Source organism: Prionailurus viverrinus, chromosome B3 (assembly GCF_022837055.1).
Source record: "Prionailurus viverrinus isolate Anna chromosome B3, UM_Priviv_1.0, whole genome shotgun sequence".
NCBI classification, from domain to species: Eukaryota; Metazoa; Chordata; class Mammalia; order Carnivora; family Felidae; genus Prionailurus; species Prionailurus viverrinus.
This window is the reverse complement of record NC_062566.1, coordinates 74432-90307: the sequence shown is the minus strand read 5'-3', so window position 1 is coordinate 90307 and position 15876 is coordinate 74432. Positions and strand designations below refer to the sequence as shown.

General features: G+C 53.1%; 1 protein-coding gene across 1 annotated transcript in view; it reads left to right on the top strand.

Annotated features, from left to right (window-relative positions):
- ALPK3 (alpha kinase 3) overlaps positions 1-15876 on the top strand; it is a 52082-nt gene that overhangs the window by 6634 nt on the left and 29572 nt on the right. The window contains exons 3-5 of the mRNA XM_047864353.1: positions 1999-2120; positions 12959-13076; positions 13674-14889. Coding sequence (XP_047720309.1) covers positions 1999-2120; positions 12959-13076; positions 13674-14889 — 1456 coding nt within the window. The remainder of the gene's footprint in view (positions 1-1998; positions 2121-12958; positions 13077-13673; positions 14890-15876) is intronic.

Here is a 15876-nt window from a genome sequence, read left to right as displayed (position 1 = left end):
CTAGTGGCTTTGGGAAGATGAGTGTACTTTCCCAGTCAAGAGAAGTAATGGAATCAAATAACTACCTGCTACTGAATATCTAGCATGAACACCCGAAGAAAATTTCCTTGAAGCATCATTTCCTCCTTTTCTCTTTCCTGTAGCTTATTTCCTTAGACTTGCCCAAGTAGCTTCATCCTTAAGAGCCTAAGCTGAGTATTAGATCCAGGCTCGTGCTTCTGAGTAAGATAGGATTCTGGTTTTGCAGGGAGGACGTAATTAGGGATGTTCTGAATTAGCTGCAGAAGCCTGGAAGCCCGATGCCTTTTGGCACGGCGCTTTCCTCTGGAAACGGTTGGTTGCGATTTGGTATTCCCCAGCCAGAAATATGCGGTCGGTATGAGTACAAGCAAGAAACGTGTTCAGATGTTGTGTCTCCTGAGTGTCAGGGAGTTGAAGGGCCCTCTGTATCTGAGTGGGGTAAAGGCAAAGGCAGAGCACGATAGAGGAGGTCCAGATGAGAGTATCACAGCGGGTGTTATGGAACCCCGACCACACGCCCAGTTCAAGCGTTCAGGTGCGTGAGCGCTTAGGGTCCCCTTTCTGGGCAGTCTTTGTGGGCGAGGGCTCCCGTCAGTTCCCTGGAGGCCCAGGTGTCTGCATGCCCCTGGAGACACCACGGCTGGACCCCTGTTGATCCAGAATCTTACCTGATCCCGGACGCTCTTCCTGGGATATCACCTTTCTCCTCAAACTCTACTCCAGAATGCCACCCACAGAAATGATGAATTGAATGTGGACGCCCTCCCCGCAAAAGTCCTCTTTGCCGTGTTCCCACGGACGCTCCCCTGCCCCTGGCGGAGAGGTCACGGGCAGACGCATTGCCCAGGTGGCCGCCCCTCCTCCGAGGCACAGAGAAAGGCAGCTTTGAATGTTTTGTCTGTGTGTCTCCAGTTCCCCCTGCTTCTCTTCACTTCTCCCCTCCTGGTCCTCACTGCTGCTCACCACGGGGTGTGTGAGTGGGGAGGGGGAGGGGGGCTGGGCACGGCTTGTGCACCACACAACCCGGCCGTGTGGTTACGCTTCACGCCTCGGGACGCGTTGTGTCTCTGCTGGCCCGTGAAAGGGTTTGGCATGGTGGTTTGCTTCCCGTGCCCAGGAAGGAGAGGACTGTACATGCTGAGCAGCGTCGGTGAGTCTGTGCTGGACTCAGCGAGCCCGCAAATGCCCTTGAATTTTGGGAGGCGGATTGTCCCTATGGAACTACAAGTCCTGGCTTTTGCGGGAACGGATCTGTTGATGGTTTGGCGGTCGTGCTGGTCGGTCTTGGAGCTGGCCGCCATGTATTCACCTGAGCACGTGGTGTCCGGGGATGGACCCCAAGAGCAGACTCTCTTTCCTGACACCCCTGTGAATTAGAGTCTACCTTTGGGTCTAGACCCCTGGAATTGGCTGGCTTCTTCTTCCTCTACTCCGGTCTTTGCTCATAAATTCAGGGCCTTTTCTTCTGAGCGCAACGTTTAGGAGAGGCCCCTGAGCTGTGTGTCCTTGAGAGTTGACTGGCTTTTCCCTCTTTAGCATGAATGGAAGCTCTGCTGTGCTGGGGTCCCCGTCTCTGAGGCCGGACCTATCCATATGTGTGCCTCCCCCGTGTGCGAGCTTTCCTGGAGATAGATGGTCGAGGGTGAAGCAAGGCCTTCCGATAAGGATGGGAAGGGGACGGCAGGGCTGGTGGTTTGGCATGCTTAGGATCCTGGCCCATGGTCAGAAGCCTGCCTATTGGAATGGGTCTGTATCGGGATTCTGTTCAGCCCCTTGGTACCACCCCTGCCCCCAGTGTGGCCAAGAGATCTGGCTCCCTTGAAGAAAGACTTGCTCAGGTACTGGGGCCGTGGCCACAGGATGGTGGATGGACGTGGTAAGATTTAAGCTGCTTTGGACAACACCGGTCCAGATTGGACACCAGCGGAGATGCTGGCGGGGGGAGAGCCGCTCTGAATCGTTCTTTGCCTTTCGTAGGAGCACCTTCTGCTCCATCATCGCGCAGCTAACAGAGGAGACCCAGCCGCTGTTCGAGACCACGCTCAAGTCCCGGGCTGTGTCCGAGGACAGCGACGTCAGGTTCACCTGCATCGTCACAGGTAATGAGGCCATCCGTACGAGCCACACCAGGGTCACAGCACACAGGAGGGTCCAAAGGGGCTGTGGGGACCGGCATGGAGGGGGTTGGCTGTGTGCCCAAAACTGTGCAAGTTGACATTTGTTTCTTAGCTTTCTCTCCAGCTTAGTCTCCCTGCGTGGGCTGGGGTCCCTTTTTCCTCCCATTCTGGAGCCACATCTACAGCCTGCTTCTCTTCAAAAGCCTACCTTCAGTGTAGTTCGTTACCCTTAGACATATGATTAATGAATCTTAGCTCCAAGGAAAGAAGCTGTCCAATTGAAAGAGTTTTTTTTTTAATGTTTAAAAAATGTTTATTTTTATTTTTTCGTTTTTTTAAAAAAATTTTTTTAACAATTATTTATTTTTGAGACAGAGAGAGACAGAGCATGAATGGGGGAGGGTCAGAGAGAGGGAGACACAGAATCTGAAACAGGATCCAGGCTCTGAGCTGTCCGCACAGAGCCCGACGTGGGGCTCGAACTCATGGACCGTGAGATCATGACCTGATCTCGACCGAAGTCGGTCGCTTAACTGACTGAACCACCCAGACGCCCCCAAAAATGTTTATTTTTAAGAGAAAGAGAGTGAGTGAGTGTGTGAGCGAGGGAGCCTGATGTGGGGCTCGAACTCAAGAACTGCAAGATCATGACCTGAGCCGAACTCAGATGCTTAACCAACTGAGCCACCAGGGTGCCCTGAGGTTGGTTATTTATTTATTTATTTATTTATTTATTTATTTATTTATTTATTTATTTATTTAGAGAGTGAGAGAAGGGGAGGGCAGAGAGAGAGAGAGAGAGAGAAAGAGAATCCCAAGCAGGCTCCACGCTGCCAACACAGAGCCCAATGTGAGGCTCGACCCCACAAACTGTGAGATCATGACCTGAACCAAAATCAAGAGAGGGACGCTCAACCGACTGAGCCACCCAGATGCCCCAAAAGAGGTTTTGGAGGCCATCTTCCCAAAGATCCCCATTTTAAGCTGAGTGGTCTGAGGCTTGTGAATCTCAAGCCTGAGAGACGGTGGTGTATCATGATTCTGACTGCAGACCCTGGAGAGGGACCGGCTGGCTGGGATGCTGGCTCATCCCCTTTCCAGTTATGTGATACCGAAGAGGTTGCCTAACCTCGCGTGACCTCTCAGCGCCTCATCTGTGAGGCAGGGATGACCACAGCGCGAACCTCCTAGGGTTATTGTGGGGCCGAATGCGTCAAGACCTGCGAGATCTTTGGAATGGCGCCTGGCTACAGTTAGTACCATACAAGTGTTGGAAATTAAGCCTATTATTATTTGCGTTTCTCTGAGCTCCATGGCGGGACTTGGCAGAACAGGGAGTAGAGTGATACTCCTTGGAAGAGGAGGCTGGTGGAGTGATAGTACTGGAAAGCCGGCTCTGAGGAGTGCCTCTCCTCCAGACCTCCCAGCAGGGTCTCCTGTTGCACCACCTTGACCTGCTGGCGGGCCTGCAGGACTACCCCTCCCAGCTGTGCAGCCGTCTGCCAACGGGCCCAGGTCAAGGTTCCCTCTGAGAGCCCATTTTTTTTTTTTTCCAGTAAATCAAGGGCATTGGTGGTTTCCAACTGTGACGTGCCCTGATTCCGGGGCACCTGTCTGGCCCAGCCAGCAGCTAAACAGCTTCTCTGGGATCGGCTTCTTCTGGGCAGTTCCCACCCTTACCCAGAACCCTCCGAGTGCCAGGCTGAGAACACTGTCTGTTCCAGGGGACACAGAGGTGTGCATCTATTCCTTACCTTTGTACAGCGTAACACATTTTGCAACATTCATCTGTTTCCATTGTCATTGGATTCTGACAAAACCTGGTGAAGTAAGTGCTATTATTAGTCAAGTTTTACGGAGAAGGAAGCCAAAGTAGGTTAGGTGACGTGCAAGGAGGAGGTAACTACTGCTCTCTAAGGCATCTGACTGATGCCTGCTACGTGACCGTGATCCTGACGGTGTTCTGAAAAACCCGACTCTTTCACAGATCTGTGCTTTTACATGCGCTGTTTTCCCCCTCCAGAAAGTCCTTAATCCTTCCTTTCAAAAGAAATTAATTTTTATTTGATCAAATTAATACAAGCACATAGTTTAAGTGTTCGCGTTATACTAAAAGGCACGTATCAAAATACAGAAGATCCCTCCCCGCCCCGCCCCAACTTGTCTTCCCAGAAGCAACCATTTTCACCTTTCAGCTGTTTCTTCTGGTGTCTGCATTTCCACGATGCTGAATAGTATGTGACCACGGCTTACTTTGGGGACTTCGGAGTTTCCTGCTGTCTGGTCTTCCTGTTATGGTAGATAGCGAGTTGGCTCTCTCTATCTTCATTCCTTCTGTTTCTCTTCACTTACCTTCTCAATATGGTCGTATCATGATTTTTGTTTGAGTGAATATTTACTGTTTATCTTGTTTCTATGAGATATTATTCATACCAACGTTGTAGTATACTATGTTACTTTCTTTTGTCTTTATTCAAGTTAGTACTTTCTTTAATTTTTCACCGAATTGGTTTTTTGCTGTGTATTGCTGCTTTTTCTTATCCCATCCGATAGCCTCTTAAAACACTTTTCTGCCAAAAAAAAAAAACAAAAACAAAAAAAACCACTTTTCTGCAAGGTCAGTGCCATCGGTACTCTTGTTAGCTGCTTTCCTTGGGGACACCCCTTTTGGAGATCACCGTTCTTCTGTCTGAACTGGCGGCCTTTTAGGTCCCATACCCAGCTGTTATCCCGGGGTTTCCCTTGGCCTTTCTCCTGGGTTTGAGTCAGGTTCCTGGATCCCATGTCGTCCTTTTTTCTGGGTTTACTCTCCGGCTTTACTGACCTACATCCTCCAGTAGATTCATCAGGTGAAAAAGCCATTCCACCCCAGGTGGCACGACAGTGGGAGGCATGGTGATGGCGAGCCCTCCACCTGCCTCTCGTTTGAGCCATTCTGCTCCAGGCTGATACCATTGTTCCGGGCGTCTGACGCAGTTGGCATCCTGGGATCTCCCTTTACCATCATCCTACACATTCCCTTTACCTCTCTCCTGTGATGGGTTTCCCGTTTTCTATATTATTCCATGTTTTTCTTTTTCTTGACTTGCATTCTTGTTTTGGTAGCTTCCTAGGCAGAGTATGTGGGAAGTAAATGTTAGACAACTTCTGTCTGAGGATGGTTTTTTTTTTCTTCCCTCTTTATATTTTACTCTTTTTAAATAAAATTTTTTTCAACATTTATTTTTTGAGAGGCAGAGAGAGACAGAATGTGAGTGGGGGAGGGGCAGAGAGAGGGGGAGACACAGAATCAGAAGCAGGCTCCAGGCTCCGAGCCATCAGCCCAGAGCCCGACGCGGGGCTCGAACTCATGGAGTGTGAGATCGTGACCTGGCTGAAGTCGGACGCTTAACCGACTGCGCCACCCAGGCGCCCCTCTTTTATTTTACTTTTGATGGGGAGTTTGGCTGGGTCTAGATTCTTTTTTTTTTTTTTTATGGTCTAAACTCTCAATTTATTTTTATTATTATTATTTTTTAATATATGAAATTTATTGTCAAATTGGTTTCCATAGAACACCCAGTGCTCATCCCAACAGGTGCCCTCCTCAATGCCCATCACCCACCCTCCCTTCCCTCCCACCCCCCCATCATGGGTCCTGAGAAACTTAACAGGCTGGGTCTAGATTCTAAGTTGAAAATAATTGTCCTTCAGAATTTTGAAGACATTGCTGCATTGCCTTCTTGCTCCCAGTGTTACCATTCAGAGCAGGAAGACGGTTCTTACTCCTCACTCTTTGCAGGAAACTTATTTTTCCTCTCTGGAGGCTTGTAAGAATGTTCTGGCATTTCATAATGATGTATCTTGATATGGGTGTCTTTTCATCCTGGAGCGTGCTTGGACACTTTCAATCTGGTAACCAATGGCCTCTAGTTCTGGGAAATTTGAGATTACTGTGATGTTGGTTTCTTCCTCCTGTTTTCTCTGTTCTTTCTTTCTGGAACTCTTGTTATGTGAATATCTGCTTCTCTAGACTCATTCTCTTCTTTTCTTATTCTTTCTTCCTCCTTTTATTGATTTGTCTTTTTTGCTCCACTTTCCAGATTGCCTCAGTGTTATCTTTCAACTCTTCCACTGTTTTTTTGAATGTTTATAATTTTTTAATGTTTACTTATTTGAATTTATTTTTGAGTGAGAGAGAAAGAGAGAGAGAGAGAGAGAAAGAATGCAAACAGGGGAGGGGCAGAGAGAGAGACACACACACAGAGTCTGAAGCAGGTTCTAGTCTCTGAGCTGTCACCACAGAGCCCGACGTGGGGCTCGAACTCAAGAACCACCAGATCATGACCTGAGCCAAAGTTGACGGTCAACTGACTGAGCCACCCAGGCACCCCTTTCACTGGGTTTTTAATTTCTAAGAGCTCCTTAAAAATTTTCTGGGGCGCCTGGGTGGCGCAGTCGGTTAAGCGTCCGACTTCAGCCAGGTCACGATCTCGCGGTCCGTGAGTTCGAGCCCCGCGTCAGGCTCTGGGCTGATGGCTCAGAGCCTGGAGCCTGTTTCTGATTCTGTGTCTCCCTCTCTCTCTGCCCCTCCCCCGTTCATGCTCTGTCTCTCTCTGTCCTAAAAAAAATAAATAAATGTTGAAAAAAAAAAATTAAAAAAAAAATTTTCTTACTGTGGTATCCTGTTTTCTTTATGAATGTAATGTCTTCTTTTAGATCTCTGAGACTAGTAATGATGGCTTTCTAAAAGTTTCCTTCTCCCTGCATAGCTTGGGTTTCTTCCAATTTGCTTTTTTAAAATTTAACTTAATGGTTTTGGTCCTTCATCTTCTATGTATAGGCTTTCCTAGATACCTAGGGGTCTTTGGCTGTCAGGTAGTGGTTAAGAGTGGAGACTAAAAAGCTGGTAGTTCTGAGCAAGTGGGAGGGGCCTGAAAACTTGGGGCTTCGTTGTAGGGTGGGTGATCTGGCAGCATTGGAACTGACAAAGTGAGTTTCTTTAATTCCTTCATCGTGGACTGGCTAGAGTCCCTAGTGAATGCTCTTCCCGTATCTTGCCCGGAGGGTAAAGATGTTCTGGGAACTGTGCGGATTCAGATTAGAGGGTTGGGTGGGCTGTCACCAGAGAGCATTTATTTTATGCACAGTCATCACATTTTTCTGTTTTCCCTGGAGTAGTCCTGCCCTCAGCAGTGCTGGCTTACCCTCAGGCTAAAGTTTTACCTTTCCAGATAATCAACCTCACCTTTGGCCATGCGTAGGGGGGAGGAGCCGTTACTTGGGTGGTATGGACGGGGTGAGGGGATCCAGAGATCTGATCACTTTTCAAGCAACTTATAATCTCTCCTCCTTCCCCTTCCCCGCAAGTGGTTGCCAGCACTTATGCGCCCATGTTCAAAGGGTAGCTCTCAGTGGCCCCGCCGCGGCCTAAGAGGCCAGCTGTCCCGGGTCTGTTTCTGCTTGTCCATCTGCTTTCCGACCTTCAAACTATTGTTCCTCCTTCTGCTGGCCTCACCTGTTCTCCCCGTCCCTGTGGTCTCACATCTTTTAATACAAAATCTCTTTAGAGTACTTGTAGTGGGTTTTGTAGACAGAGTTTTCACTCTGTCTTTTTACCTAGAAGCCTACTCCTTTGCCTGGAAAATTCCTTCTCATCTTTCCAAGTCCAGCCCAAAAGGCTTCTCCTCTAGGACGTCATCTCCAGTACATCCACGGAGAGCTCTCGCGATATCTGTTTTCCTGCTCGCACATCTCTCCCTCCAAGAAGCCTGTGAGATCTGAGAGGGTAGAGCACAAAGCTAGCACACCGGGTCTCTCTGGAGCAAGCCCGGATGCCCATTCCTTTGCGAGGCTTGGGCCACCGGAGAGGGGCTGGCACCAGGGACGGCTCTCCCTCCTCTCCCTCTTCCATTCTGCCCTTCGGAGCCACGGACTCTGAGAGCAAAGTGGAGAAGCCAGACAGGATCCTGACTTACAGACTCCTGGGGCATTTTATTAAGTGCCTCCGATGTCATCACGAGGCTTTGCCCTGTTTTAAGCCCCACGCAAAGGAGCAAACTTTTATCCCCTCAGTTGAGACAACATCCATGTCTCATGAGACCACCAGATGACCGTGGTCTCCTTTCTGCTCGGGAGCCCCTGCCGTGCTCGGGTCTACAGGACTCCCACTTGGGGCTGTGGGATTTCCAGGGCTCTAGCTGTGTCTAACATCCATGCCTCAGTCCTCTATTGTAACTAACTTCCTCCTCCCCGCTGTTGCCCCTTCCCCCCCCGCCAAGCAATCTCAGGTCACCTGAATTTTATGTAGCAGATTAGGGAAGGGGTCTCTGCGATCACCGTAGTAGGTAAGCCATTTCCAGTGAGCAAGGAGAAAATGTGGACTGTATGGGGAAGAAAGGGGAGGGCAAAGGGGGATGCAGAAAAATCAGAGAACAAAGGAGACAGGGGCTGGGTCTCCCAACCTGGAGAGGTAGATGGTGGATAGACCTATGGCTGAGACTGGCCTCCCTGTGGGACTCGTGTGGTGCTCCCGGCTGGTGTGTGTGGGGAAGGAGTGACCACACGTGCTTGTCTGCCTCCCACCCTGCTGCTAGCATCCCCTGAGCTAGGTGGTGATGAGTCAGCCCCGCCAGGGCCCTGCCAGGGACAGGTGATACTTTCCGGTGGGTCCGAACCTAACAGCACGTGAGGGAGAGGGGTCTGTGCCGGTTGTCCTGCTCGTGGAGCTCTGAGGGAAGCCCTCGGGGTCCTGGAGAAGGGATGGACAGCCCTGAGGCTCTTCCCCCTCAGAGTGGGCATATGGGGGGTTAGCTCGCCTTGACTCGGCCTTCTGGCTGCTGTCTCCCCCAGGGCCCCTCTGGCTAGAATGCTGGTGTCCTTGAGGTTGTCCATCGTCGTCTGAGCTGTCAGCACAGAGCCCCACACGGGGCGGCTCGAACTCACTGACCGTGAGATCTTGACCTGAGCCAAAGTCAGGTGCTTAACCAACTGAGCCACCCAGGCGCCCCGACTCTGTGGATTTTATGTTGGTGTGTGTGTGTGTGCATGCACAAACGTTGGGGCAGGAGGAGGAAGAAGACTGAGCCTTTAGACAGAACTACATTCCTGAAAAAGGCCCTTTCGTAGAGAAATGAGTCCAGTGTAATGATTACTGGGGATAAACACTTACATATTGGTCCCGCAGTCCTCACTGGAAAGGGCGCTGGTAGAGGGAAACGGAAAAGCCACGTGCCTTGTCATGTGCCAACTTTGTGACCTTGGCTAAGTTCCTTTGCTTCCCAGAGCCTCACCTTCCTCTTGTGGAAAACAGGGGTTGAAACACCTGACCCGCCTGTCTTGTACAAAAGAGGGATTTGACTTTGGGTCTTCTGCGTATCAGCTGGATGGTTTGGGGCAGAAGCCTTAATTTCGTCGGCCTGGATTGCCTCATCTTTTACACCTGGGATTAATAACAGTACGTTCCCGTAGGATCTGTGTAGGATCCGACGAGATGACGCACGAAGAACGTTCAGCTCAGTAGCTGGCACAGAGAAAGTCCTCCATAAATGTTTGGCAGTTGTTTTCACGGGAGGGCCAAACGAAACTACATTTGAAAGCTCTTTGAAAACTCTACATTGACATCTGTCGTTATTTCTCTCTTCAATCTGAGCTTCTCAAACTGGGGATGGTGGGGACAAGGTTGCAAGTCCCCGGGCTGGTGTCCCAGACTCGGGCCTGCCGGCTGTGAGGCAGAGGTCCCGGCCTGCAGCACCACGGGGGGAGGGGGGGTGTCCCTGGCTACAGCTTGTATCCGTGTGCGCATGCCTGCCCGTGGGCACACGCGTGTGCCGCTCGGAAGGAAGGACCTTTCCTGCCTTTGTGTGTTTTGGAACACAGTTCGTATCATCCAGGGGACAAGGAGATGTTTTCCATCCAAACCCGTTGTTGCCACGGAGCCCTAAGCTGTCAGGTTGGCCCCCGTGTTTCGAAGAGGCACCCCGCGGATGGCACGGGGGCTGAGGCCTCCGCCTTCGGGCTGTGAGGCCCATTCAGTATCTCCCTCCTTGCCCCAGCTTGACTGGACTCAGGTGCCCTGGACTCTGAGGCCCTACTGGGCAGATCATGGGGCAGGGAGGCTCTGAGCCGGGCTCTCGGAGGGATGAGATCATCACACAGGATGGTGAGGACACCTGTGCTGGCCCCGGCCACACGCGGTGATGTAACCAGGGACTTTAGCTCACAGTGGAAACATGGGGTTCACTTTACAGTCAGGGTTGCCCAGAGTTTGTTCCTGGCCGCCTCAGCTGCCGCCTCGCCTCCCTTGCTCCCTGTTCCTGTACGTTCCCCGGCGTGTCCTCTACTTTCCACCCCCACACCGTACTGTTACGGTTCCTACGTCAGGCACACCCTCCCCATCTGTCCCTTGCTTGTTTGTTTGCTCGTGTCCTTACTCACTCCTTTACTCACTCATCCAGCAGGGTTTTATTAAGTAACTACTACGTGCCAGGCACGATCTTAGGTGGCGGTGATATAGCAGTAAAGAGGATAGGATTCCTGCCCTCATGGGACATGGGTCTAGGAGAAGAGACAGACGAGGAAAGAGGAAGAGCACTCCATAAGAGTGAGGAAAAGTTTTCAGGAAATGGAGCGGGGTTGGTGGGGGGACAATGCTGACAGATTCGGTAGATGAGGCATGAGAATTGCCAGTTGGGGGCGGCTGGGGGGCTCAGTGGGTTCAGCGTCCGACCGGCTCAGGTCGCCATCTCACGGTTCGTGAGTTCAAGCCCCGCTTTGGGCTCTGGACCCTGCTTCGGATTCTGTGTCTCCCTCTCTGCCCCTCCCCTGCTCTGTCTCTCTCTCTCTCAAAAATAAATAAACATTAAAAAAAAAAAAAAAAGAATTGCCCGTAGATTTGGCCAATGTGTGAGTCGTGAGCGACCTCGACAGGAACAGTTCTGCTGCTGCCTGGGAGCACAGAAGCCCAACTGGATGGGGAGGGAGAGGAGACAGAGTGCGGATGGCACTTCTGAAGCACTTTTCTGTGAAATCCATACAGCAGGCTTGCATGCCTCCGGGAGTCATGTAGTGGAGGGGAATGGTTCGATGACACAGGAGGGGGCAGGAGCGACTGTTGGAGAGATGTCCTTGACGAGGCAGGAGGAGATGGGATCCAGTGGGGTCGGCTGGAGGTAGGAGTGTGGGCAGTTTACCCGGAGACGGCAGGGCAGACAGAGCAGGTGAGCCCCGTGTGATCTTTTCTTTTTTTTTTTTTTTTTTTTTTTTTTTTTTTTTAATTTTTTTTTTCAACGTTTATTTATTTTTGGGACAGAGAGAGACAGAGCATGAACAGGGGAGGGGCAGAGAGAGAGGGAGACACAGAATCAGAAACAGGCTCCAGGCTCCGAGCCATCAGCCCAGAGCCCGACGCGGGGCTCGAACTCACGGACCGCGAGATCGTGACCTGGCTGAAGTCGGACGCTCAACCGACTGCGCCACCCAGGCGCCCCCCGTGTGATCTTTTCTACTGTTCGGTGGGTTCCCGGAGAGCAGAGACCCTGGTGGTGACGTTCTATATCTTTATAATCCTCGCTTGGCAGTCAGCACACACAGAATACATATGTTGGAGGGCGTGTGTGTTAGGGGTCTCTGAGTTCTCATAAATAGTGGAAATCATTTGGCGTTAGCTTAAGAAATGAAGCAGGCGGGGCGCCTGGTGGCTCAGTTTTTTAAGCGTCTGACTTTGGCTCAGGTCATGATCTCTCGGTTCGTGGGTTCAAGCTCCGTCTCAGGCTCTGTGCTGACAGCTTGGAGCCTGGAGTCTGTTTCAGATTCTGTGTGTCTCTCTGTCTCTCTGCCCCTTCCCCACTCACACTCTGTCTCTTTAAACAAAATTAAAAAAAAAAAAAATGAAGCCGAGTTCACTGGAAGGCTAGACGGGCTTCTTGTGGGACTGAGGAGTGCAGCTGTGTCCACGCAAGGCGTGGACTCAATATGTGGAAGGGTGTTGAGACTGTCTGTCTGTCTCTGATCCCTTATTCTGTTCTGAATACGAGCTTCGTCTTTCCATCTTGCTCTAGGCTGGTCCGTGAGAACAACAGGGCTGCCCCCTCCTTTGAGGTTACAGTTCCAGACCCAAGGGTAGAGTGTCTCGAGATATTGATTCCTAAGACCTAGGTCAAGTAACTGGATTGGATTAGCTGATTGGTGTCCATCACTGGACCCCTCAGCCACGTGGGGATGGAGGCAGGGACCGTGACTCTGACAGTTGGAAGCTCTCCCAGAAGCCCCCACCCCCACCCCGGGAGAGGGGCTGGGGAGACACCTTGGTCAGCCTCACGGCAGTGGGAGCGGGTAGGGAGTTAGGGATGGATGGATGATAGATGAGTGGATGGATGGGTGGATGGGTGTGTTTTAGCCATGTCATCAAAAAATACCAGCAGCTCAGCAACCTGGGCAGGAAGTAGAGGGCTCTTGGTGCTGGGGTACTGGTGGGGGCGTCTCTGAGGATAGAACTGTGACCACGGTTGAGGATGTGGAACAGGACGCTGAAGGAAGGAGGCTTATTTCTACCAGCCAAGGCTTTCTGGAAACTTCTTGCTTCCCTTCTTACCAGGAAGCGAGGAAGTTTCTCCTCCCTCTTTGCCTTCCAGCTGCTGAAGGGGGCACAGTTTTCAGCCCTGACGTGGCCTGGCTTCTGCAAATGAGTTGAGCCAAATGATAGCCCTTCTCTTCCGGCGGGTGGGGCAGGCGGGCCAGCCCAGGTGCTTCCGGTGGTCCCGGGAAGCCGGGGCATTCTGCGCTCCCCTTCCGCTGCTTTGGAACTGGCCTTCCCGCAACCCGGTCTCCTGCCCCCTTCGTAGGATACCCAGAGCCGGAGGTGACCTGGTACAAGGATGATGTCCAGCTAGACCGCTACTGTGGCTTGCCGAAATACGAGATCATGCATCAGGGCAACCGTCACACGCTGCAGCTCTACAGGTGAGGGGAAAGCCGCCTCTCTGGTCGCCTGAGGGTCCCGTGGCCCCGTCAGAAGTGGGCCCACCGGGACGCGGATGCCCAGGCGGGGTCCAGGGGTGGAGGAGGGTGGGGCTGGTTTCTGCTGCGGAGTCGAACCCGCTGCTGGCGAGGCGTGTCTGCCCGCCAGTGCCTGGGATCCCCTCTGGCCGGGGTGGGAGCGTTTCTGACAGCCCGAGAGTGGAGCACAACCAGAGGAGGTCCCGCCCCGTAGAAACATTTTCCATGAGGTCAGCTGCCAAAAAAAGGCTCCTGTGTCATCCTTACTTCACAAGGGGGCTATGCGGGTCACCTGCTTCTGAAGGGAGCTCTCCTAGGCCCCAAGTCTAATCCCCTCCCGGAACAGCATGACCTGGGCCAGCTCCCTCCCTGGTGCCGGCCTCGGTTTCCCCATCTGTACGTTGGATGACACGGTGATGTCTGGGGGTGGGGGGTGGCGCTCAGGGCGGGACCCGTGGGGGGCGGGGCAGCGTGCTCAGCTCCAGGAGGCGCTGGCTGTGGGGCGTGGGGCCTCTCGCCTGGCAGGAGGGCCGGGTCGGCATCTCCTGCTCCTACGTCTAGGTGTCAGGAGGAAGATGCGGCCATCTACCAGGCGTCTGCCCGGAACACCAAGGGCATCGTGTCCTGCTCGGGGGTCCTGGAGGTGGGCACCATGACCGAGTACAAGATCCACCAGCGCTGGTTCGCCAAGCTGAAGCGCAAGGCTGCGGCAAAGTTGCGGGAGATCGAGCAGAGCTGGAAGCCCAGGAAGGAGGTGGCGGGAGATGCCGACACCCTGCGGAAGCTCAGCCCCGACCGCTTCCAGCGGAAGCGGCGGCTGAGCGGGGCTGAGGTGCCTGCGCCCCCGGGCCCGACCGAGGAGGCTGAGGACGGGACCCCGGCGGCGTGGCAGGTGGAAGAGACCGAGCCTGGTGGGCACCCCGGTTTGGGGCTGATCAACAGCTTTGTGCCCGGAGAGGTGACCACCAACGGGGAGGCTGTCCCGGAGAACGGGGAGGATGGGGAGCACGGCCTGTTGACGTACATCTATGAGGCCATGGAGCTGGCGCCTCAAAGAGCCCCCCAGAAGGAGTCTGGGGCCAAGAAGAAAAAGAAAGACGAGGAACCTAAGCAAGGTCTGCGGAAGCCAGAGTTAGAGAAGGCAGCTCGAAGCCACCGTTCTTCTGAAAACCGTGCCCCGAGTTCAGACAAGCCTGAGCCCCCGGGGACACAGGGGCCCGTGAATGTGGAGCAGGTAGAGACCCGGCCCGGAGGCAGGGCTGCACGGGGGCCTGCGTCCTCGGGAGTGGATGGCCCCAGGAAGCCAGGCGCGGCTGTGGGCACTCCGGACCGGGCCCAGAAGGCCCCCGCCCCAGGTGCAGACCGGGAAGCGTATTTCTCCCTGAAGGACATGTATCTGGAGAGCACCCGGGGGGGCAGGCCTCAGGGGAAGGAGGGGCCCCAGACCCCAAGTGGCCGGGCGCCCGGAGAGACGTCCTCGGGGAAGGTACCCAGCGAGGCCGGGGGTGAAAGGGGGCCTGCTGCCCCTGGCCAGCCCCCATCCTCAGCCCCCCAGCCGGCTAGGCCTTTCAACAGGAGGAGATTTGCTCCGCCAAAGCCCAAAGAGGAGCCTGCCACCGACAGCATGCCCGATTCCTCGCTGGGCCAGGCTCCAGAGCCCTTAGGCAAGGCCTCACCTCAGGCCTCTGCCCAAGTGCCCACACCCCCTGCCCGGCGGAGACACGGCACCCGGGACAGCCCCCTGCAGGGGCGAGGAGGCCACAGGACTCCAGGAGAGGTAAGTGTGGGTGTTGGGTGCCTAGAGGCTGCTCTGGGAAGCTGACCTCATGGAAACTCCTGCTCCAGCAGCTCGGCGGCCAGCGAGCAGTGGGCTATTTATAGAAGGGGGTGAGGTGGTGATGGAGTACCCGCCAGGAGCAGGGGACCACAGGCCTGGCCCTCACTCCAGCCAATCTCCAGATGCCAGGCCTGAGGGCAGCACAGCTTGACTCTGACCCTCTCCTCTGACAGCATGGGGGCTCAGGGCCAAGGGACCGTGTCCCAGAGGGAGGGAGAGGAAAATGATGTTCTTTGGTGGGGAAAGAGCCCGTGGAGAGTTTTCTGTGGGCTATACTGAGGCAGCAGCGTTTCGTGGGGAGACTGAGGAACAGGAGCGCACTGTAGTGTGCAGGGGGTCTCGACCTGGATGCTTAGCAGAAGATTTTTAAAAATATCAACTGTTGGTGGGTTCGAGCCCTGCATAGGTGCTGGCAGCTCGGAGCCTGCTTGGGATTCTCTCTCTCTGTCTCTCTCTCCCTCCCCCTCTCTCCCTCAGCTCCTCCCCCACTTGCACTGTTCTGTCTCTCTCAAAAATAAATAAATAAACTTAAAAAAAAACATTAAAAAAATATATGTCAGAGGCGCCTGGGTGGCTCAGTCGGTTAAGTGTCCGACTTCGGCTCAGGTCACGATCTCACAGTTGGTGAGTTCAAGCCCCGCACTGGGCTCTGTGCTGACAGAGCAGAGCCTGCTTGGGATTCTCTCTCTCCCTCTCTCTGCCCCTCCCCCTGCTTGCTGTCTCTCAAAATAAGTAAATAAACTTAAAAAACATATAGCAACTGTCCAGGAAATTCTGGTTTAAGCTGACTATATGCTTAACATTTTGTGATTTGGGCACGTTGTAAAATCAGAATAAAAATACTACCTGCTTCATAAGGCTACTGAGAGTCTGTGCTCAGCACAGGGCCGGATGCATATTAAGAACTAAATAAATGGCAGGAGACAA